We start from the raw sequence: 22249 nt of genomic DNA on the forward strand, positions 1-22249 counted from the left end.
CCTGCAATATTGAGAGCTGTCAGCATGCAGTGTCAACATCCCTGCTGTTCTGAGAAGTGTCAGCATACAATTCTGGGACCCTGCAGAGCATCCCTGCCCTATGGAGAGGGGTCAGCATGCACTGCTGGGACCCTCAGAGCATCCCTGCCCTACTGAGAGGGGTCAGCACACAGTGTCAGGACCCTGCAGAGCATCCCTGCCCTACTGAGAGGGGTCAGCAGGTGATTCTGGGACCATTAGAGCATCCCTGCCCTACTGAGAGGGGTCAGCATGCACTGCTGGAGCCATGCAGAGCATTCCTGCAATATTGAGAGCTGTCAGCATGCAGTGTCAAGACCCTGCAGAACATCCCTGCTGTTCTGAGAAGTGTCAGCATGCACTGCTGGGACCCTCAGAGCATCCCTGCCCTACTGAGAGCTGTCAGCATGCACTGCTGGAGCCATGCAGAGCATTCCTGCCCTATGGAGAGCTGTCAGCATGCAGTGTCAGGGCCGTGCAGAGCATCGAGGTGTCAGCATGCAGTGTCAGGACATGCAGGTTACGCCTCCCCTCTCAGCTCTACCGGCATGCAGGGCATCCCTGTCCTAGCACAGCAGCTTCAGCCGGTACCAAAGAGCCCAGCCCTGCCCCGACAGCACAGCCCCAGCACCGAGAGCACCCAGGCATCCCAGCACAACCCCGGCACATGCACCCCAACCCGGGCGCTTCCCGGAGCCTCCCAGCGGTCGCTGCCTCCCAGTTTACCTCGGAAGCAGTACGCATCGTATCTGCTCTGGGCATCGGGGAATCCCGTCTGGTTTCGGAAGAGGAAGATGGTTTTGACGCCGGGCAGGGCCCCTCCGCAGCGCTCCCGGGGGGTGACGATGGGGTAGCGGACGCTGCCGTCCGCCAGCCAGCCGGGGCTGCAGGCGTCCAGCCCCGCGTTCCAGGCTGCGTACAGCTGGCCCGGGCTCGCCAGCTCCGCACCCAGAGCCCGGCAGCGCTGCGCAGCCTCCTCCAGAGTGAACCGGGCCGGGGATGTCTCCAAAAAGATCTCACCTGAGGAGAGAGGAGGGAGATGGGAGTCAGAGATGGGGAGGGGGATGAGGGAGGACGGAGCGCCCTCACCTCGTGTGCTCTCGGCAGGAGCCCAGGAGCTGGAGATGGAGGCTGCGGTGTGGAGGGATGCTGGGGGCTGGAGGAGGGCTGCATCCCTGCCTGCATCCCTGCATCCCTGCATCCCTGCCTGCATCCCTGCCTGCTTCCCTGCCTGCATCCCTGCATCCCTGCCTGCTTCCCTGCATCCCTGCCTGCATCCCTGCCTGCATCCCTGCCTGCATCCCTGCATCCCTGCCTGCATCCCTGCATCCCTGCCTGCATCCCTGCATCCCTGCCTGCTTCCCTGCCTTCCTGAGTGCTTCCCTGCCTGCATCCCTGCCTGCATCCCTGCATCCCTGCCTGCATCCCTGCATCCCTGCCTGCATCCCTGCCTGCATCCTTGCATCCCTGCCTGCATCCCTGCCTGCTTCCCTGCATCCCTGCCTGCTTCCCTGCCTGCATCCCTGCATCCCTGAGTGCATCCCTGCCTGCATCCCTGCATCCCTGCCTGCATCCCTGCATCCCTGCCTGCTTCCCTGCATCCCTGCCTGCTTCCCTGCCTGCATCCCTGCCTGCATCCCTGCATCCCTGCCTGCTTCCCTGCATCCCTGCCTGCTTCCCTGCCTTCCTGAGTGCATCCCTGCATCCATCCTTGCATCCTTGCATCCCTGCCTGCTTCTCTGCATCCCTGCCTTCCTGAGCACTTCCTTGCCTGCATCCCTGAGTGATTCCCTGCCTGCTTCCCTGCATCCCTGCCTCCATCCTTGCATCCCTGCCTCCATCCTTGCATCCCTGCCTGCTTTCCTGCCTTCCTGAGCACTTCCCTGCCTGCATCCCTGCCTTTCTGCCCGCATCCCTGCCTGCATCTGTGCCCTCCTGCCTGCACCCCTGCCTGCTTCCCTGCCTTCCTGTCTGCACCCCTGCCCATGCACAGAAAGCCACAGTGCAGGCACGTTTGGAGCTCTCATGCCACTGGGATCGATTCCTGCCCTTGCAAACAGAGCTGAGACTTTGAAGCGCCCCTGAATGGGACTGCGGAGGAGCAGGTCCATGCCCTGCACTGAGCAATCCACGTGTGGGACATTTCTGAGGACACCTGGAAGCCCAGTGAGCACCGTGGTGAGGCTCCACGTTCAGGAGGGCTGGGGACCACTGCCCCAAGGCACAGCAGGTACCAACCCCACAGCTGCCCCTGCCTCCCTGTCCCTCACCCCTGGCACCACCAACTGACCCCACAGCAGCTGCCACTGCCAGTGGGGACCCCAAAAGGAGGGACCAGCCACCCCCAGGCACACGGAGCCAGGCAGGATCTGCACCTCATGCAAAGCACAGCACCCAACCCAGTGTGCTGCTGGTCTGGGGCACATCACTGCGGGCACAGCCCAGCCTGGGCACTGCCTGCTGCCAGGGACAGAGCCCCACACGCCACCAAAGGGAACCAGCAATGCTTTAGGGAGTGGCACAGCAGGTCCCCACACCCAAAACCAGCACCTGCAGCTGGTTCACTTGGGTTTACAACAGGTTACAGAGGCAAAAGCAGGGGAGGGCAAGAGGTGGCACCACGGGCACCTGGCAGGTCCTCAGCGTAGCAGTACACGTCATACATGTCCTCAGGGTCCACCACGCCGTAGTTCCTCACCCCGGGGAAGCCGTTCATGTCTCCATAACAGGCCTCACGGGGGGTCTGGATGGGGTACCTGGGGCAGAGAGCACAGGGGAGCTGCTGACACCCTGGGGAACGGGCGGGAGAAGGGCCAAGGTGTTAGAGCCAAACAAACTCCAGGGGAGCACACACAGAGGTGTTTCAACCAAACAAACCCAAAGGGAGCACACACAGATGTGTTACAGCCAAACAAACTCAGAGGGAGCACACACAGATGTTTACAACCAAACAAACACTCAGGGAGCACAGACAGATGTGTTACAGCCAAACAAACACTGAGGGAGCACACACAGAGGTGTTACAACCAAACAAACCCAAAGGGCGCACACACAGATGTGTTACAACCAAACAAACCCAAAGGGAGCACACACAGAGGTGTTACCACCAAACAAACCCAAAGGGAGCACACACAGAGGTGTTACAACCAAACAAACTCCAAGGGAGCACACACAGAGGTGTTACCACCAAACAAACTCAGAGGGAGCACACACAGAGGCATTACAACCAAACAAACTTGGAAGGAACACACACAGAGGTCTTGCAACCAAACAAACCCAAAGGGAGCACAGACAGATGTGTTACAACCAAACAAACTCCAAGGGAACACAGCAGAAGAGCACTGATAATGGGAATTACAACAGCTTATAAAGGGGGGCAGTCCAGGGGAGGAGACTGCCTGCAAACCAATCAGAGGCCAGCAAGGAGGACCACGGGTGTCACGGATATATTTTATGAAAAATCCTTTCGCTGGGATTTTTTTCTCTTGAGAAGCTGAGAAGCTTCAGAGGAAAAGAAAAACAATAATTATCTGCTGCTGTGGAATGCAACAGAGGCATCTTTGATTGGTCTCGTGGTTGTTTTTAATTAATGGCCAATCACAGTCCAGCTGTCTCGGACTCTCTGGTCAGTCACAAGATTTTATTATCATTCCTTTCTATTCCTTGCTAGCCTTCTGATGAAATCCTTTCTTCTATTCTTTTAGTATAGTTTTAATCTATCCTTTTCTTTTAATATAATATATATCATAAAATAATAAATCAGCCTTCTGAAACATGGAGTCAAGATTCTCATCTCTTCCCTTGTGAACTCCACCACACATGGGGTGGATTCACATCAACCTAACACCAATGAGGAAGAAGGAGGGAGGAGTGAATACATAATTGGCAAATGGGTGAAGGGAATCAGCATAACTGACAGAACTTTGTGGCTAAAGGGGTGTAAAAAGCTATAACTGACAAGCTGCAGGGGCTGGGTTTAGAGGATTGACAGGGGAGATTTTGGAAACATGGGAGGGGTGGAGGAGATTGACATAAGGAAAGGCAGGAAAATATGGGGTAAACAACTCAGGGAAGAATCATTTGGGAAACTGAACAGCGGGGTATGGAACAAACTGTTTTTCTACCATAAAGAAATCTAACACATTACAAATGAAACAATTAAAACCCAAAAGCAAACCACAACGGGGAGCAGCCCCGGGCTCGGGGGTGCCCACCTGACGGTCTGGTCGGCGATCCAGCCGGCGTCGCACTGCTCGTAGCCCCCCAGGTAGGCGGCGTAGAGCTGCTCGGGGGTGGCAATGCTGGCACCGATCCTGGCACAAGCCTCCTGCGCCTCGGAGAAGGTGTAGGCGTAGCGCATGGAGCCCTCCCGGTAGTGGAACACCACCCCTGCGGGCACACGCGGCCGTGGGCAAGGGGCTTCACAGCGGCCCCCCAGCCCAAATGCACCCAGGGCGTGGCCACAGATCTCTTCACAGAGAAATCCTTCCCAGGATTTCTCCTGGGGAAGGCAGTGAGAGAGCTCAGAGAAGGGAATGAAAACAATTCTTAGCTCTACTTGATGCTCCTGTTGTTTGGCACATGTGGAATGTGTTATGGGGATTGTGTACAGGAAGGGGTTTGTTAATTGGACACCGGTGATGGTTGTTTGGATTGATTGACCAATTAGGTCAAAGCTATGTCATGATTGTTGGAAAAGGGTCACAGGTTTTTCATTAGTATAGTATAGTATAGCATAGTATAGCTTGAGTGTAGTATAATACAGTTATAATAACTTATAAAGCAATTAGTTAATAAAGTAATTGCTTAATAAAGCAATTCTTTAATAAACTAATAAAGTTTATTATAAAGCTTATAGTATAGCATAGCATAGTATAGTGTAGAATAGTATAATATAGTTTGAGTATAGTATAATACAGTTATAATAGCTTATAAAGCAATTAGTTAATAAACAATTGCTTAATAAATCAATTATTTAGTAAACTAATAAAATAATTGCTTATAAAGCAATTCTTTAATAAACTAATAAAGTTTATTATAAAGCTTATAGTATAATATAGTATAGTTTGAGTGTGGTATAATATAGTTATAATAGCTTATAAAGCAATTAGTTAATAAAAATTGCTTAATAGAGCAATTCTTTAATAAACTAATAAAGTTTGTTATAAAGCTTATAGTATAATATAGTATAGTTTGAGTGTGGTATAATATAGTTATAATAGCTTATAAAGCAAGTACTTAATAAACTAATTACTATTAAACTAATTATAATAATAAACTATAATAAAGCAAGTACTTAATAAATAATTGCTTAATAAAGCAATTCTTTAATAAACTAATAAAATAATAGCTTATAAAGCAATTATTTAATAAAAAATTGCTTAATAAAGCAATTATTTAATAAATGAATAAACTAATAAACTAATTGCTTATAAAGCAATTCATTAAACAATTGCTTAATAAAACAACTCTCTAATAAAGGAATAGTTAATATAACAATAAAATAATATAATAAAATAATTGTTAATAAACAATTGCTTAATAAAACAATTAGTTAAGCTTGATAAAGCCGTCTGAAATCTCCAGAGTCATTGCACCTTATTCCCCTGCTGGGGGTCATCCTGCTGCACTGCCAGGGCAGCATTGGCCGAGCCAGGAGAGGGCCCCAAGCTGCCCTGAATGCCACCTCTGGCCACCGTGAGGTACCTTTGACTTTGACGTGGAGGATGTCGTGGCCGTCCTCGATGCCGTGCTGCACGTCGCAGCGGTAGATGCCCGAGTCGTTGGGGCGCAGCTCGGTGAGCAGCAGCGAGGCGTTGGTGTAGCGCTGGTGGAAGATGGGCAGCGAGGCGCGCAGCCGATAGTCCTCGCTCACCTTCACCCTGTCCCCACGAGCTACCAGGATCTCCAGCTCCCTGCCCTCAGAGATGAAGGTCCACTTCACCCGGGGCGTGCCCAGGACGGCGCGGCGCCCGCCGGGGCTGGCGGTGGGCTGGGGGCCAAGGTAGGTGATGAGGCAGGGGATGGTGACGTCGCCTGCCAGCACGGCCTCCAGGGCTGGGTGCCGTGGCATGGACACCTGCAGAGCCTTGGGGTCCTCTGGGTGGGAGAGGAGAGGAGTTGTGAGCAGGGTTGGGGCCCCCCGAGATCACCACTAGAGCACCAATGGGGTGCTGAGTTACCTGTGACATCTCCAGGGCCAAACACCTCCGGGCGCGCCGTGGGGACAAACAGCCAGAGCAGCAGCAGGGGGAGGGCTGGGGCCATGCTCTGCCCTGCAAGGGGGAAGAGAAAACCACCAGCTGTGCTCAGAATCCATAAAAGCACCAAAAATCTCCCGTCCCTGCAGGAGGGGAAGAGGCTGGGGAGATCCCCTGGACCCTGAGGGGGAATGGGGTGATGGATGTGGCATTGGGGCACACGGGGAAGGGAAGGGAAGGTGCCCTGGCTCACAAGAGGAAGAAGACAGCATGAGCAACCAGGAGCATTGGCTGGTGGCTGGGAGCCACTGGGTACCATCCAGCCCCTCTGACCTTCCCTGGGGACAGCAGAGTCCAGCCTGGCCTGCAGAGCACAGGTGGTGCCAGCCCAAGGCCTGGCTGCAGCGGGCAGGGAGGCGATGCCAGCCCCAGGGCCATGTGCCTGTGGTGCCACCGTGAGAAAGCTCAGGGAGGGTTTGGTGAGGAAGGAGGCACTGGGGGAGCTCAGGGAGCAGGCGGGGCACGCTGCAGGTGTGTAGGGGACACAGGATGGGTAAATGAAGGTAATGTAGAATGAAATCTTATCCCCCAGTGAGCTGCAGCTGGACCCTATCACTAAAGATTAGGAGCAGGCTGGATGATAACAGGCAACACCTGTAGCCAATAAGAACCAGTGGCATAAAAGAGTGGATTGGTGGCAAGAGGAGTCAGAGGACCAAGAACGGTCAGTGCTTAGAGGAGCTGCCTACAGAAAACGTCGAGGAGATATGAAACTCTGAGGGCATGGAGCCCTTGCACCACAACAATAAAAGAACTCTTGAGATATTAGACAACATATAATGATAATAGACCTGTTGTAATGTATAAGATAACACGTGTGTGTGTGTGCATGCTCATGCACGCCTGCCCTGCCAGGGGGGCTCGAGGAGGGAGCTGGGAGCACACACACACAGAGGGAGCAGCGCACACACAGAGCAGGGGGGAGGGAAGGAGCAGGACGGCTCCTTTGCCATTCAGCTCACGCTGGAGGCTCCCCGTGCACGGGCTGGGAAAAGCGAGGCTGCCCAAAGCAGCCTTTATGTCCCGTGCCTCCCTCAGGCTGCCTGGCACAAAGGGCTGGGCACCAGCACTGAGAGGAGAGCCCTGTGGGCAGCCCTGCCATCACCCAGCCCCGCTCTGGGGAGCAGCATAGGGGGTGATAAGAACATCATGGAGGGCTCTGGGTGTCTGTCACAGGTATCTTTTATGGGAAATCCTTTCCTTAGGATTGTTCCTCCTGAGAAGTTGAGAGGCCTCAGGAACAACATGGAACCAATGGTTATCTGCTGCTGTGGAATGCAACAGGTGGATCTTTGATTAGACCATGTTAGTTGTTTCTAATTAATGGCCAATCACAGCCCAGCTGGCTCAGACAGAGAGTCTGAGCCACAAACCTTTGTTATTCATTCTTTCTTTTTCTATTCTTAGCCAGCCTTCTGATGAAATCCTTTCTTCCATTCTTTTAGTATAGTTTAAATATAATATATATCATAAAATAATAAATCAAACCTTCTGAAACATGGAGTCAGATCCTCCTCTCTTCCCTCATGCTCAGACCCCTGTGAACTCTGTCACAGGTGCCCTTGCTGAAAGGAGAGCCCAGTGGCCGTCCCTGCCTTCACCCACCCTCTCCAGGGAGCAGCACAGGGGGTGATAAGAACATCCTGGGGGGCTCTGGGTGTCCTTGCAGTCTTGCTGCTCTTCAGCTGTCCAGAGTGGAGGCTGATGCTGGGAATGTGGGGAAATGTCCCTGACCCCTCTGCAGAGGCTCCTTGGGGCTCCTCAGCCTCCCATGCCATGGATGCATCGTGCCATTGCCAGGGAACAGAGCAGCCTGAGACTCAGAGCAGGTTTGTAATTTATGAGCTCTTTGCACTGCATTGATTTCAGCAGCCTCAGGAGCAGCTCAGGCCATGGCCAGCTGCTGGCTGCAGGGACAGCCTGACATGATGCTGCCTTGTCACGTGTGTCCCTCCTCAAGCTGTGTTCCCAGAGTGTGCCCAGGGCACCAGTGCTCTGGAGAGAGGCTGTGAATCCAGCCCTGGGCACCGAGCACTGTGCACACACACCCCAGCACCAATTACCATGGATGGGCAGCCCCTGGAGCCATGGTCATACAGCCCTGGCACTGCACACCATGGACACACAGCCCCTGGGGCCATGGTCACACAGCCCTGGCGCTGCACACCATGGACACACAGCCCCTGGAGCCATGGTCACACAGCCCTGGCACTGCACACCATGGACACACAGCCCCTGGAGCCATGGATGTACATCCCTGGCACTGCACACCATGGACACACAGCCCCTGGAGCCATGGTCACACAGCCCTGGCACTGCACACCATGGACACACAGCCCCTGGAGCCATGGTCACACAGCCCCTGGAGCCATGGATGTACATCCCTGGCACTGCACACCATGGACACACAGCCCCTGGGGCCATGGTCACACAGCCCTGGCGCTGCACACCATGGACACACAGCCCCTGGAGCCATGGATGTACATCCCTGGCACTGCACACCATGGACACAGCCCCTGGAGCCATGGATGTACATCCCTGGCACTGCACACCATGGACACACAGCCCTGGCGCTGCACACCGTGGGTACACGGCCCCTGGAGCCATGGTCACACAGCCCTGGCATCACACACCATGGATGGGCAGCCCCTGGAGCCATGGATGTACAGCCCTGGCACTGCACACCATGGACACACAGCCCCTGGAGCCAGGGTCACACAGCCCTGGCACTGCACACCATGGATATAAAATCCCTGGAAGCACAAATATACAACCCTGGCACCACACACCATGGATGTACAGCCCTGGCAGTGCACACCATGGTACACAGCCCCTGGAGCCACAAATATACATTCCCTGGCACCACACACCATGGATGTACAGCCTCTGGAATCATAGATATACATCCCTGGCACCACACATAACATGGATGTACAACCCCTGGAACCATGAATGTACAACCCTGGCAGCTCACACCATGGGCACACAGCCCCTGGAGCCATGGTCACACAGCCCTGGCACCTCACCATGGATGTAAAATCCCTGGAAGCACAAATATACAACCCTGGCACCATACACCATGGATGTACAGCCCCTGGAACCCCGGCAGCACAACACCATGGAGCCATGGATGTACAGCCCTGGCACCACACACCATGGATGTACAATCCCTGGAACCATGGATGTACAGCCCTGGCACCACACACCACGGGTACACAGCCCCTGGAGTCGTGGTCACACAGCCCTGGCACCACACAGCATGGATGCACAGACCCTGTCAGCACAAACCATGGACACACAGCCCCTGGAACCACAGATATACAACCCTGGCACCACAGGTAGATGTGCAGCCCCTGGCACCATGGATGTACAGCCCTGGCACCACACACCACGGGTACACAGCCCCTGGAGCCACGGTCACACAGCCTTGGCACCTCACACCATGGATATAAAATCCCTGGAAGCACAAATATACAACCCTGGCACCACACACCATGGATGTACAGCCCCTGGAGCCACGGTCACACAGCCCTGGCACCGCACACTGTGGGTGCAGAGCCTCTGGCAGCACATGCCATGGAGGCACGGCCCCTGGCACCATGAATGTTCATCCCTGGCACCACAGGTAGATGTGCAGCCCTTGGAGCCATGGATGTACAGCCCTGGCAGCTCACACTATGGCCATACAACCCTGGCACTCACACCATGGCTGTACAACCCTGGCACCGTGGATATACAGCCCTGGCACCACACACCATGGATGGGCATCCCCTGGAACCATAGATATACATTCCCTGGCACCACATACTATGGGTCCACAGCCCCTGGAACCCTGGATATACAACCCTGGCACTCACACCATGGCTGTACAACCCTGGCACCACACACCATGGATGTGCACCCCTGGCACCACACACCATGGATGGGCATCCCCTGGAACCACAGATATACATCCCTGGCACCACACACCATGGACACACAGCACCTAGAACCACAAATATACATTCCCTGGCACCACACACTATGGGTACCCAGCCCCTGGCACCACACACCATGGATGTACACCCCTGGCACCACACACCATGGGTGTACATCCCTGGCATCACACACTATGGGTACCCAGCCCCTGGCACCACACACTATGGGTGCCCAGCCCCTGGCACCACACACTATGGGTACCCAGCCCCTGGCACCACACCCCACGGGTGTACATCCCTGGCACCATACACCATGGGTCCACAGCCCCTGGCACCACACACTATGGGTGCCCAGCCCCTGGCACCACACCCCACGGGTGCACAGCCCACAGCACAAGGCACTGTGCATGCACAGCTCCCAACAGCAACAAAAAGCCCCTGGCACCACATCCCATGGGCATCAACCATCCAGTGCAGACCACAGACGTCCCCTTCCCAGCAGGGGCAGCCAAAGCTGGGCTGCCCAGTGGTGCCAGGGCCGAGGCAGGAGCTTTCTGTGCTCCAGACAGATATTTTGAATGCAGCCCCATGGTTCTGTGTGAGGGACAAAACCCTCCTGCGTGGCAGCCGTGGCCAGGCTCCAGCACGGGGGCTGGTGCCACCCCCTGGGCAGCCAGGCAAGGCAGGCTTTTGTCACTGGCACCTTTTCTTCCCGTCCCCAAGGCGCCGTGGTGGCGCGGACAGCAGCCCTGAAATCCCGGGGAGGAAATCCAAGAGATAAAATTCCACAGGAATTGGGCAAGCTGGAGTGTCTGCTCTCCTCCTGTGCACATCCCTGAGTGGGTGCTGGCACTGGGAATGGGGTGTGGAAAGGGTTAAAGCCAATTTCACCCTGCCCCGATGAGCAGAGACTCTCAGACTTTGGGGTTTGGGGTTGGATTTTTGGGTTGGGTATTTTTCCTGTTTGCCACAAATGGAAAATCCTTCAACCCACAAATTCTGAGGGAAAAGCTGAGAGCAGGACTAGGGAAGCGCAGCCAAAAAATGTTGAATAATTATAATGTCAGCAACTCGTGAGGCTCAGTTGTCCCAGAGAGCTCAGGAGCTGCCGGGATCAGACAGACACACAGGCAGGCACGTGGCAGGGCCAGCTAACCTCCATTTCTGAGGGAAACCAGGTGGAAAATGGAGCTGAAATCTATTTTGGGACAGCACTGCTCCTCCTTTCTCCCCTGAGCTCGGCCCTGCTTTCAGAGCTGGCTCCTTGAACGTGGCACCTGCAGCACCTGGGGCTGCAGCACCTGGGCCAGGCCTCAGCACAGGAGCTGTGCCAGAGGATGTCCCCTTTGTCATTGGAGAGGGGGTTATGGATGTCCCCTTTGTCATTGGAGAGGGGGTTATGGATGTCCCTTTTTACTGGAGAGGGGGTTATGGATGTCCCCTTTGTCATTGGAGAGGGGGTTATGGATGTCCCTTTTTACTGGAGAGGAGGTTGTGGAGGTCCCTTGGAGGGGTTTGTGATGTCCCTTAAAGGGGTTTGTGGATGTCCCCTTTTTATCTCCTGAGAGAGATTTGTGGAGGTCCCTTGAAGGGGTTTGTGGAGGTCCCTTAGAGGAGTTTGTGGACATCCCCTTTTATCTCCAGAGAGGGGTTTGTGGATGTCCCTTAGAGGGATTTGTGATGTCCCCTAGAAGGGTTTGTGATGTCCCTTTTCATCTCCTGAGAGGAATTTGTGGATGTCCCTTTTTATCCCCAAAGAGGGGTTTGTGGATGTCCCTTTTTATTTCTGGAGAAGGGTTTGTGGATGTCCCTTAAAGGGGTTTGTGGATGTCCCTTAAAGGGGTTTGTGGATGTCCCTTAGAGGGGTTTGTGGAGGTCCCTTATAGGGGTTTGTGGATGTCCCTTTTTATTTTTGGAGAGGGGGTTGTGGATGTCCCTTAGAGGGGTTTGTGGAGGTCCCTTAGAGGGGTTTGTGGAGGTCCCTTAGAGGGGTTTGTGGATGTCCCTTGGAGGGGTTTGTGGATGTCCCTTAGAGGGATTTGTGATGTCCCTTAGAAGGGTTTGTGATGTCCCTTTTCATCTCCTGAGAGGGGTTTGTGATGTCCCTTAGAAGGGTTTGTGGATGTCCCTTAGAGGGATTTGTGATGTCCCTTAGAAGGGTTTGCGGTGTCCCTTTTCATCTCCAGAGGGGTTTTTCTCCCGTCCCTCCACGTGATGTTGCTCACGCCGCTCCCAAGGTGCCCTGCCAGCCCGCAGCGATCCGGAGGAGGAGGAGGGAGCAGAGCGGTGCCTTTCCAGGGATGCTCAGCTGCAGAATGAGTCAGCAGCCTCCGGCACAGCCTGGCCCCGCTCCAGCCCCATCCCCATCCCCACCGGCAAAGGGCTCCGGACACGCCGCTGCCGCACGGGATCGGCACGGAGCCGCTGTCCCGCTCGCTCCTGGCTGCTCCGTGTCCGTCCCCCCGGAGCTCCAAACCCCCAGGATCCGTGCCCACCCCCGCGGGTGCGGCCACCGGAGGGGTCCCCGGGGGGGAGCGGGGCCGTGCCAGGCGGTGCCAGCCCCGGGAGTGCCCGGAGGGCTCCTGGCAGCGGAGCTGGCAGAGCTGAAAGGCCGGAAGGAGGTGGGGAGGAGGAGGGGGGGTCCCTGCAGCTGCCAGGAGCCCGAGCCCCCCGAAGAAAGGGGCTCCTTGTGCAGGGGAGAGCGCGGGGAGGGTCCCTGGGGGGATTGAGCCCCGCACGGGGCGAGCAGAGCCCGCAGGAGCCGCCAGGGACCCACGGGCAGGCGGAGCCCTGGGGGAGCGCGTGTGTCACACGCACACGTGAAAGGTTTGCACACCCACCCCCGCCTTCCCGGCCTCTGCTGGGGAAACTGAGGCACGAGGTGGGGCAGTAGTGCGGGATGGAGCGTGCGGGTCCCTGATTTCAGCTCAGCCGGGAGCCAGCCCCCCTCCCAACCTCCCCCCTCCCACCACAACCTCACCCCGTCTCCCAGTTTGCCCAGTCTGAAGCCATTCCCTGAAAGGCAGCTCTGAAATGTCCCGCTCAGCCTCTCCCTGCCCTGCAAAAGGCTCCAGGATGGGCACAGGGAGGATTCTCCCACCCCCCCGGGCGGCCAAGAGGAAGAGCAACAGGTTCTGAGCCAGGAGAAGTGACAGGAGCAGAGGTCCCTGGCAGGGATGCTCAAGGGCAGCCCCTTCGCCCTGGGGATGAAATGTTCCGGCTGCGGGAGGGGAAAAAAGGGCTGCGGGAAAATTCCCCTCTCCCCAGGACACCCCCGGCGGGTCTGGGGTTCACAGCGGGGCTGATGGGTTGGAAAAAGCCGTGAAAATCCTGAAATATTTCACCCCCCTGCCCCTTCCTGCCTCCCGCGCTGGGACACCAGCAGAGAGAGCTGGGGGAGGACAGGGAGAACCATCCTAAAATCCCAAAATCGCAAAATCCCAAAATCGCAAAATCCCAAAATCCCAAAACTTGGGCTCGCCCCAGCCACCCCCCGGACCTGGCAGCTTTGCCCCGAGCCCAGCGCAGCGACACCAACGGGAAGGAGTGGGGGGAGCCCGAGCCCTGCCCGGCTCCGTGCCTCAGTTTCCCTTTGCACTGCTGCAGCCTCCTTGGGACAAGGACCAGGGACTCTGCAGGACAAACGGAACATACCAGCCCCATCCTGGACCCCTGGCCCCCCTCCCAAAACGGGGTTCCTGAGGAAACAGCCCGGAAAATGCCCTTTGTGCCCAGCACCTCGGAGCCCTGCTGCTGGGCTGGGCTGGGCTCTAGGCTGGGCTCTGGGCTGGGTTCCAGGCTGGGCTCTGGGCTCCAGGCTGGGCTCTGAGGTGGTTCCAGGCTGGGTTCCAGGCTGGGCTCTGAGCTGAGCTCTAAGCTGGGCTCTAAGCTGGCTCCGGGCTGGGATCTGAGCTGGGCTCCGGGCTCTGAGCTGGGCTCTGAGCTAGGCTCTAGGCTGGGCTCTCGTCTGGGCTCTGAGCTGGGCTTTAAGCTGGGCTCTAGGCTGGCTCCAGGCTGGGATCTGAGCTGGGCTCCGGGCTCTGGGCTGGGCTCTAGGCTGGGTTCTAGGCTGGGCTCTAGTCTGGGCTCTAGTCTGGGCTCTAGTCTGGGCTCTAGGCTGGGTTCTAGGCTCCTCCAGGCTGCAGCAGCCGGGCAGCACCAAACTCCTTTCTCCTCCCAAGTTGGCAGAACCCCCCCAGCCCCCGCTGTGCCCCCGGCGCTGCGGAGCCGCTCCGAGCCGCCCCCTTCAGAAACGCTGGGAGCCGAGCTCGGGAGGGTCGGGGACAAGGACAAAGCTCCCCGAGCTCCCCCCGCTGCAGGGCAGGACGGGGCGAGGGGAAAAACCCGGGGAAACCTCTGAGCTGAGCCAGCTCGGCTCTCCTTTCGCTTTCTGCCCGTGCGGAGCTGAAAGGCGAGACCGGGATGGAAAGCGCAGATCCCGGGGGCACCGCAGGTCCCGGGGCACCGCAGATCCCGGGGCACCGCAGATCCCCAGAGCATCGCAGATTCTGGGGGCACCGCAGATCCGGGGGGCACCACAGATCCCGGGGCACCGCAGATCCCCAGAGCACCGCAGATTCTGGGGGCACCGCAGATCCGGGGGGCACCACAGATCCCGGGGGCACCGCAGATCCCGGGGGCACCACAGATCCTGGGGCACCGCAGGTCCCGGGGGCACCGCGGATCCGGGGGGCACCACAGATCCCGGGGGCACCGCAGATCCCCAGAGCATCGCAGATTCTGGGGGCACCACAGATCCCGGGGTACCGCAGATCCCGGGGCACCCCCGGTACCCCCAGCTCACCTGGCTCAGTCTGGGGCCGCAGCCCCGGGGTTCCCCGGTACCCCCAGCTCACCTGGCTCTGTCTGGGGCCGCAGCCCCGGGGTTCCCCGGTACCCCCAGCTCACCTGGCTCGGTGCGGAGCCGCAGCCCCGGGGTTCCCCGGTACCCCCAGCTCACCTGGCTCGGTCTGGGGCCGCTGCCCCGGGGTTCCCCGGTACCCCCAGCTCACCTGGCTCGGTCTGGGGCCGCAGCCCCGGGGTTCCCCGGTACCCCCAGCTCACCTGGCTCTGTCTGGGGCCGCTGCCCCGGCCCCGGGGCCCGGCGTGCGGCTGAGCTGCGGCTCCTCCGGGGCAGCGCGGGCAGTTCGGCAGCAGGGCTGGCACGGAGCTGCACCAGGCATAAGTGCAGGCACCGAGAAAAGAGCCTTCTCTGTGTGTGTGGTGCGTGTGTCCGTGTCCTCCACTCCGCTTTTTTTCTTTTTTTTTTTTGCTTTTTTTCCCTTCCCCTTTCCCTCCTCCTTTTATATTTATTCCTTCCCCTAATTAAGAAGGAGGGAAAAAAAAAAAGAAAAAAAAAAAAAAGATACTACCGTGTTGGCAGGCTGCTCGTCCCTCCCCGTCCCTCCCTCCTGGCAGCTGGCAAAGCCCGCACGAGAGGAGGATGAGGATGATGAGGACGATGCTCAGCCCGGTGTTAACCCGATGCAGCACAAGTGGGGGAGCAGAGGATGGGGATGTCCCCCCCCAGACCCCTCCATGGCTCGGGAATGCCCTTGGGGCGGTGATTCCTGGGATTTGGCAGCTCCGGCTGGACGGGGAGGGGGCCGCGGGCGGGGGTCCCGGTAGCCAGCAGAGCCTTTGTCATGTAAAACCCCTTTTGCTGCGGGGCCGAGGTGGGTGCGGGAGCCCGGCGACTTTGCCAGCCCCGCTGGGGTGGTGGGAGCGGCCAGAGCCGGGCTGGCAGCAACAGCGCTCACAGCCGAGCCCGCTCCGTGCCTCAGTTTACCCGCATCTGCGGCAGGGCCGGGATCATTGATGCATCTTTAGGCTGCAATGCCTCAAATCCTCAAAATCCTGCAGGAATTCTGGGCACCGGTGGGGTCCGGTGGGCAGCTGGCACAGCCCGTTGGCAGAGGGGCAGCACCCAGCAGCTGGCACCGGGGGTTTTTTGAAGCAGATCTCGCTGAAACTTTCCCTGGCACGGAGCATTCCCTGGCCGGGGGGGCGGCGCGGAGCTGCCAGGGAATTGCTCGGGTGAGTTTGCAGAAAAGGCTCAGCTCCATTCCTGAGCTGAATTAATCATTTGTCACCCTGGGAAATAATTGCGGGCGGCAGAGGCGGCCCCGGCAGCGCCGCAGCTCCGGGGAGGGAATGGCCGGGGGGGGGTGGGAATCACACTCACACTCACACTCACACTCATACTCATAGCACGGGGATGGGCATCACACTCACACTCACAGCATGGGGATGGGAATCACACTCACACTCACACTCACTCACAGCATGGGGATGGGCATCACACTCACACTCACAGCACGGGGATGGGCATCACACTCACACTCACACTCACACACTCACAGTCCGGGAATGGGAATCACACTCACACTGACACTCACAGCATGGGGATGGGAATCACACTCACACTCACACTCACACTCACACTCACAGCACGGGGATGGGCATCACACTCACACTCACAGCATGGGGATGGGCATCACACTCACACTCACAGCATGGGGATGGGAATCACACTCACACTGACACTCACAGCATGGGGATGGGCATCACACTCACACTCACACTCACAGCCACAGGGCTGGACACTCACACACTCACACACTCACAGCACGGGAATGGGAATCACACCCACACTCACACTCACACTCACACAGCACGGGGATGGGAATCACACCCACACTCACACTCACAGCATGGGGATGGGAATCACACTCACACTCACACTCACAGCACGGGAATGGGAATCACACTCACACTCACACTCATACAGCACGGGGATGGGAATCACACTCACACTCACAGCTCGGGGATGGGCATCACACTCACACTCACACTCACAGCATGGGGATGGGAATCACACTCACACTGACACTCACAGCATGGGGATGGGCATCACACTCACACTCACACTCACACTGACACTCACAGCACGGGGATGGGCATCACACTCACACTCACAGCATGGGGATGGGAATCACACTCACACTCACACTCACACTCACACTGACACTCACAGCATGGGGATGGGCATCACACTCACACTCACACTCACACTCACACAGCATGGGGATGGGAATCACACACTCACAGCACGGGGATAGGCATCACACTCACACTCACACTCACAGCACGGGGATAGGCATCACACTCACACTCATACTCACAGCACGGGGATGGGCATCACACTCACACTCACAGCATGGGGATGGGAATCACACTCACACTCACACTCACACTCACAGCATGGGGATGGGAATCACACTCACACTGACACTCACAGCATGGGGATGGGAATCACACACTCACAGCACGGGGATAGGCATCACACTCACACTGACACTCACAGCATGGGGATGGGAATCACACTCACACTCACACTCACACTCACACACAGCATGGTGATGGGCATCACACTCACACTGACACTCACAGCATGGGGATGGGCATCACACTCACACTCACACTCACACTGACACTCACAGCATGGGGATGGGAATCACACTCACACTCACAGCACGGGGATGGGAATCACACTCACACTCACACTCACACACTCACACACTCACAGTGTCTTTATTATATATTATTATTAATCTTTATTATGTATTATTATTAACTTGTATTATATATTATTGTTAATATTCATTACATATTATTAATACTCTTTATTATATATTATTAATAATATTTATTGTGTACTATTATAAATCTTTATTATATATTATTAATAAAAATATTTATAATATATTGTTATTAAGAAATCCATTCCTTTTATAAACAGTTACAATACAGGTATGTGGCATTTTCAGGGTCCCCAGGATGAAAGAGGAATTGAGAATGTGACTCCATGTTCTTAGAAGGGTGATATTATATATTATATTATATTATATTATATTATATTATATTATATTATATTATATTATATTATATTATATTATATTATATTATATTATATTATATTATATTATATTATATTATATTATATTATATTATATTATATTATATTATATTATATTATATTATATTATATTATATTATATTACTGCTATTCTAAAGAATAGAGAAAGGATCTTACAGAAGGCTTAACAAGATCCTAATTAAAAAACTCCTAACCATGACTGGTCATTAAGTTAAAACAATTCATCTGTTGGATAAACAATCTCCAGCCACATTCCAAAGCAGCAAAGCACAGGAGAAGCAAATGAGATAATGTTGGTTTCCTTTTTCTCTGAGGCCTCCCAGCTTGCCAGGAGAGAAACCCTGGGCAAGGGGATTTTTCAGAAAATACGATGGTGACACAGGTGGACCTAATTGGTCTCCAACCCAACTGGCTAATTAAGAAACCACGCTTTGGTAAACTCCATAACACCCAAATAACATCCTGTCCATGTTCACAGCAGCAGGTGCAGCAGGTGAAGGCAGGAATTGTTTCTCATTCTTTTCTCTGATCTTCTCACAGCCTTTTCTCTGCCAGTGCCTGGGAAAGTTGTGGGAGTGCTGCCACAGTCCTTGGGACACCCAGCTGGAAGGGGCGGGGGAGAAGGAAGAATGTTGGGAAGGGTGAAAGTTTGACAGGAAAGTCTCACAGATCTGTGTGTTTGGCTGAAAGATTTTAAATGTAGAGTCTGATGAAGGAATAGAGATGGAAGCAAGTTTTGATACAGAAGAAAAGAATTGCAGAGCCAGTCTGACTGGATAAGCAAGGAGGCCAAGGGTATTTTATGTTAGTTAGAAGGGTTTTTATGGCTTAGAGCAAAGGATAAACCCACCCCAAACAAGAAGATGTTTTTACCAAGCACAAAGATAGCACAGGCAAACAAGGCAGCAAATGCTGCAAGTAGAAAAAAAGTCTCAGAATCTTCTACTGCAAGAAAACTGAAAAACAACTTCTGGCTTAAACTGTAATGTACTGACTGTTAGTGATTGGAGAACAGTGACATGAATATGGTAATTATAACAGTTATGATAGGATAGAGATAAATGTTAAGGTAGAGATTGGTTCTACTGTGTGAAGATGCTCAGCAAAGGAAAGTTTATAATGCCTTGTAACCAAAAGGAAAGTTTATAATGCATTGTAACCAAAACCAAAGGGTCTCCAGGCCTGCCTGCAGCTGGAGCTGACAGCTGTGGGCACAGCTCTGTCACCCATGACCCTGGACTGCTGTAACACCTTGGATACAATAAACTGCATTTTGGATACAATAAACTGCATTCTGGAGAGCCCCTGGAGCCCCACATCTCTCATTTTGGCTCTTACAGGAGAGGAGAGGGCAGGAGCAGGGCACAGCCCCTGTGAAACCCCCCAGAGGATCCCCAGCCCTTCCTGCAGCTCTGCAGATGCTCTGGCTCGGCCCTCCCCAGCAGCCAAGGGCATGGAAAGGTACAGGGGACCCCCACAGGACCCCCAGCTTGCAGAAGGGGCAGGAGAGAAGGGAGAGGAGCAGGCAGGGGAGAAGGGAGAGAAGGGAGAGGAGCAGACAGGAGAGAAGGGAGAGGAATGGGCAGGAGCAGGGCACAGCCCCTGTCAGACACCCCAGAGGATCCCCAGCCCTTCCTGCAGCTCTGCAGATGCTCTGGCTCAGCCCTCCCCAGCAGCCAAGGGCATGGAAAGGCACAAGGGACCCCCACAGGACACCCAGCTGCTGGAAGGGACAGGAGAGAAGGGAGAGGAGAGACAGGAGAGAAAGGAGAGAAAGCAGAGGAGCAGGGACACCCCAGAGGATCCCATCCCTTCCTGCAGCTCTGCAGATGCTGGAGCTCAGCCCCCCCAGCCCCAGCTGTGTTCAGGCTGGAAGGGCCTCAGTGCCCAGCTGTGCTTCCTCCTCCTCCTCCTCCTCCCCCTGCTCCCCCAGCCCTGCTCAAAGTCACGTCCAGCCCGTGCCAGGCACCCTGTGCCAGGCACCCTGTGCCAGCTCCCACCTGGGGCTGCAGGGCACCCTCAAACTGCCACCCCCACAAAGCTCAGTACCAGGAGTCCCATAAGCTCTTGGAGATCTATTTCACACCCGAGGTAGCTCAGCTACCTTTGGAGGCATCAAATCAGCAGGATGGCTTCCGTGGCGGTGTTGGAAACAAAAAGGTTTTAATAAAAGGCAAAATAACGAACTTTTTACAGAGAAAAACCGATCCAAGTGCAAGAAGCCCTCCTGCCTCCAGTAAAACACCTCACAAAAGCAATTAATGTCTTTGTTCTCTTCTTTTTCTAAGAAATTGCCCAAACAAAACTTCTTAGCTCCTGTCCAATGAGCTGTCCTTAAGTTTGAAGTGAAATCCTCCAAGACCAATGAGATGCCTTTTTCACCTAATCAAAAAGAGAAACTTCTGGGCTTCTTTCCCTTTTTAAAGGAGTAAAAACAAGGAACGAAAAGGAACAAAACAAAGATGGTTTTGTCACTCTGTCAACAAAGAGCACATTCCTATACAGCTGTGCCACTGCTGCCACCCCCCATTCCCAGGGGGTTCTGACCCCAAGAACTCCCCCGGGGCACAGACATCCCCATCCTGAGCTCAAACATCCCCCAGGGACACCAAAATCCCCATCCTGGGGCATCCTGAGCCCTCCCTGGGCTGCAGGGTTTGCACCATCCTGCTGCTGGCTGAGAGAGAGGGGCCAGGCACCCCAAAAGGCAGGAGGAGGAAGAGGGTGAGGGAGGAAGGAAATGCTCACTCCCAGTGCAGCCAAGAGCTCCTGGGGGGCTTTTTGCAGCAGTTTTGGGGGCTCCTGGACATGCCAGGTGGGAAGAGGAGGAAAGTGGGAGCAGGCAGGCAGTGAGGAAGGGCAGCTCTGAGGCAGATGTGCTATGGAAATGAGGAGGAGGAGGAAGATAAAAATACATGTGACGGTGTTCACAGAGGTTTTCAGATTAGGGAAGAGACGAGGATCTGACTCCGTGTTTCAGGAGGCTTGATTTATTATTTTATGATCGTTATTATATTTAAACTATACTAAAAGAATAGAAGAAAAGGTTTCATCAGAAGGCTGGCTAAGAATAGAATAGCAAAGAATGATAACAAAGGTTTGTGGCTCTGATAGAGTCTAAGCCAGCTGGGCTGTGATTGGCCATTAATTAGAAACAACCACATGAGACCAATCCCAGATGCACCTGTTGCATTCCACAGCAGCAGATAACCATTGGTTACATTTTATTCCTGAGGCCTCTCAGCTTCTCAGGAGGAACAATCCCAAGATTTTCCATAAAAGATGCCTGTGACAAACACACAGCATCGCCTCAGTGAGACCCCAGATCAATTCTCCAACCTCAGCACTCCCTGGGCTCCTTCCAATCCTGGCTGGGAGAGGCAAACCAGAGCCGGGCCAAGGAGCCAGACAGGATGTCTGGCCGGAGATGAGCCGGAAAGATGATGCCATTGGGGACCCCGAGCCAGCTCATCCCTGCTCCATCCCCGCTCCAGACACCAGGGGACAGCCCCGACCCTCCTGGGGCTGCTGCTGCTGCTCTCTCGTGTCCCCAGCAGCCCCCGGACGGTGCAGGGTTGGCTCTGGGGATGCTTTGCCAGCAGAGGGGACTGTTGCTTGTCTTGTTGCTTGCCTTGTTGCTTGCCTTGTTGCTTGCCTTGTTGCTTGTCTCGTTGCTTTTTCTTTCCAGCTGTCCCGTGGGACAGCTCTGGAGGAGACATTCCTGTCCTCCTTGCCCTGCTGAGGACCCTCCCGTGGGAAAATTCGCCGTCTCCAGGGAGAAAACGCTGGCAAATCTCTCCACCGAGTGACATTTTCCTCATTTTCCTGCTCCTTTTTTTTTTTTTTTTCCGGCAAAACCTTCCCGAGTTTGGAATTGTGAATCTCCGCCCCTCGCCGGCGCGCCGCCCTTCCCCCAGAGAAGTCATCTGGGGTGAATAAAGAGAGAAAATCAAAGAAATTAAACATAAAAAAATAGCCGGCCGTGACTGCTGGACCGCGCAGGGGGTGGAAGCTCTGACGGAAACCAAGGCTCGGAGGAGCTGCTCCCGTTGGGCTCCCGCACATCTGGAGAGAGGGAAGATCACAGCTGGACACAGCTGGACACAGCTGTAAGC

The 22249-nt window shown here is 55.0% G+C and overlaps 1 protein-coding gene across 7 annotated transcripts in view; it reads right to left on the reverse strand.

Annotated features, from left to right (window-relative positions):
- BCAN (brevican) overlaps positions 1–15447 on the reverse strand; it is a 33808-nt gene extending 18361 nt beyond the window's left edge. For 2 of the 7 annotated variants that reach the window (XM_036398022.2, XM_036398020.2), the window contains exons 1-6: positions 15260–15446; positions 6201–6293; positions 5725–6117; positions 4233–4407; positions 2647–2774; positions 745–1038 (exon numbers count right to left, since the gene is read on the reverse strand). In XM_036398022.2, coding sequence (XP_036253915.1) covers positions 745–1038; positions 2647–2774; positions 4233–4407; positions 5725–6117; positions 6201–6285 — 1075 coding nt within the window. In that variant the 5' untranslated portion in view covers positions 6286–6293; positions 15260–15446. The other 5 variants (XM_054517642.1, XM_036398016.2, XM_054517645.1 and 2 more) reach the window with 5 other exon arrangements.
- Between the last annotated feature and the right edge of the window lie 6802 nt (positions 15448–22249).

This window comes from Molothrus ater, chromosome 29 (assembly GCF_012460135.2).
Source record: "Molothrus ater isolate BHLD 08-10-18 breed brown headed cowbird chromosome 29, BPBGC_Mater_1.1, whole genome shotgun sequence".
Classification (NCBI taxonomy): domain Eukaryota; kingdom Metazoa; phylum Chordata; class Aves; order Passeriformes; family Icteridae; genus Molothrus; species Molothrus ater.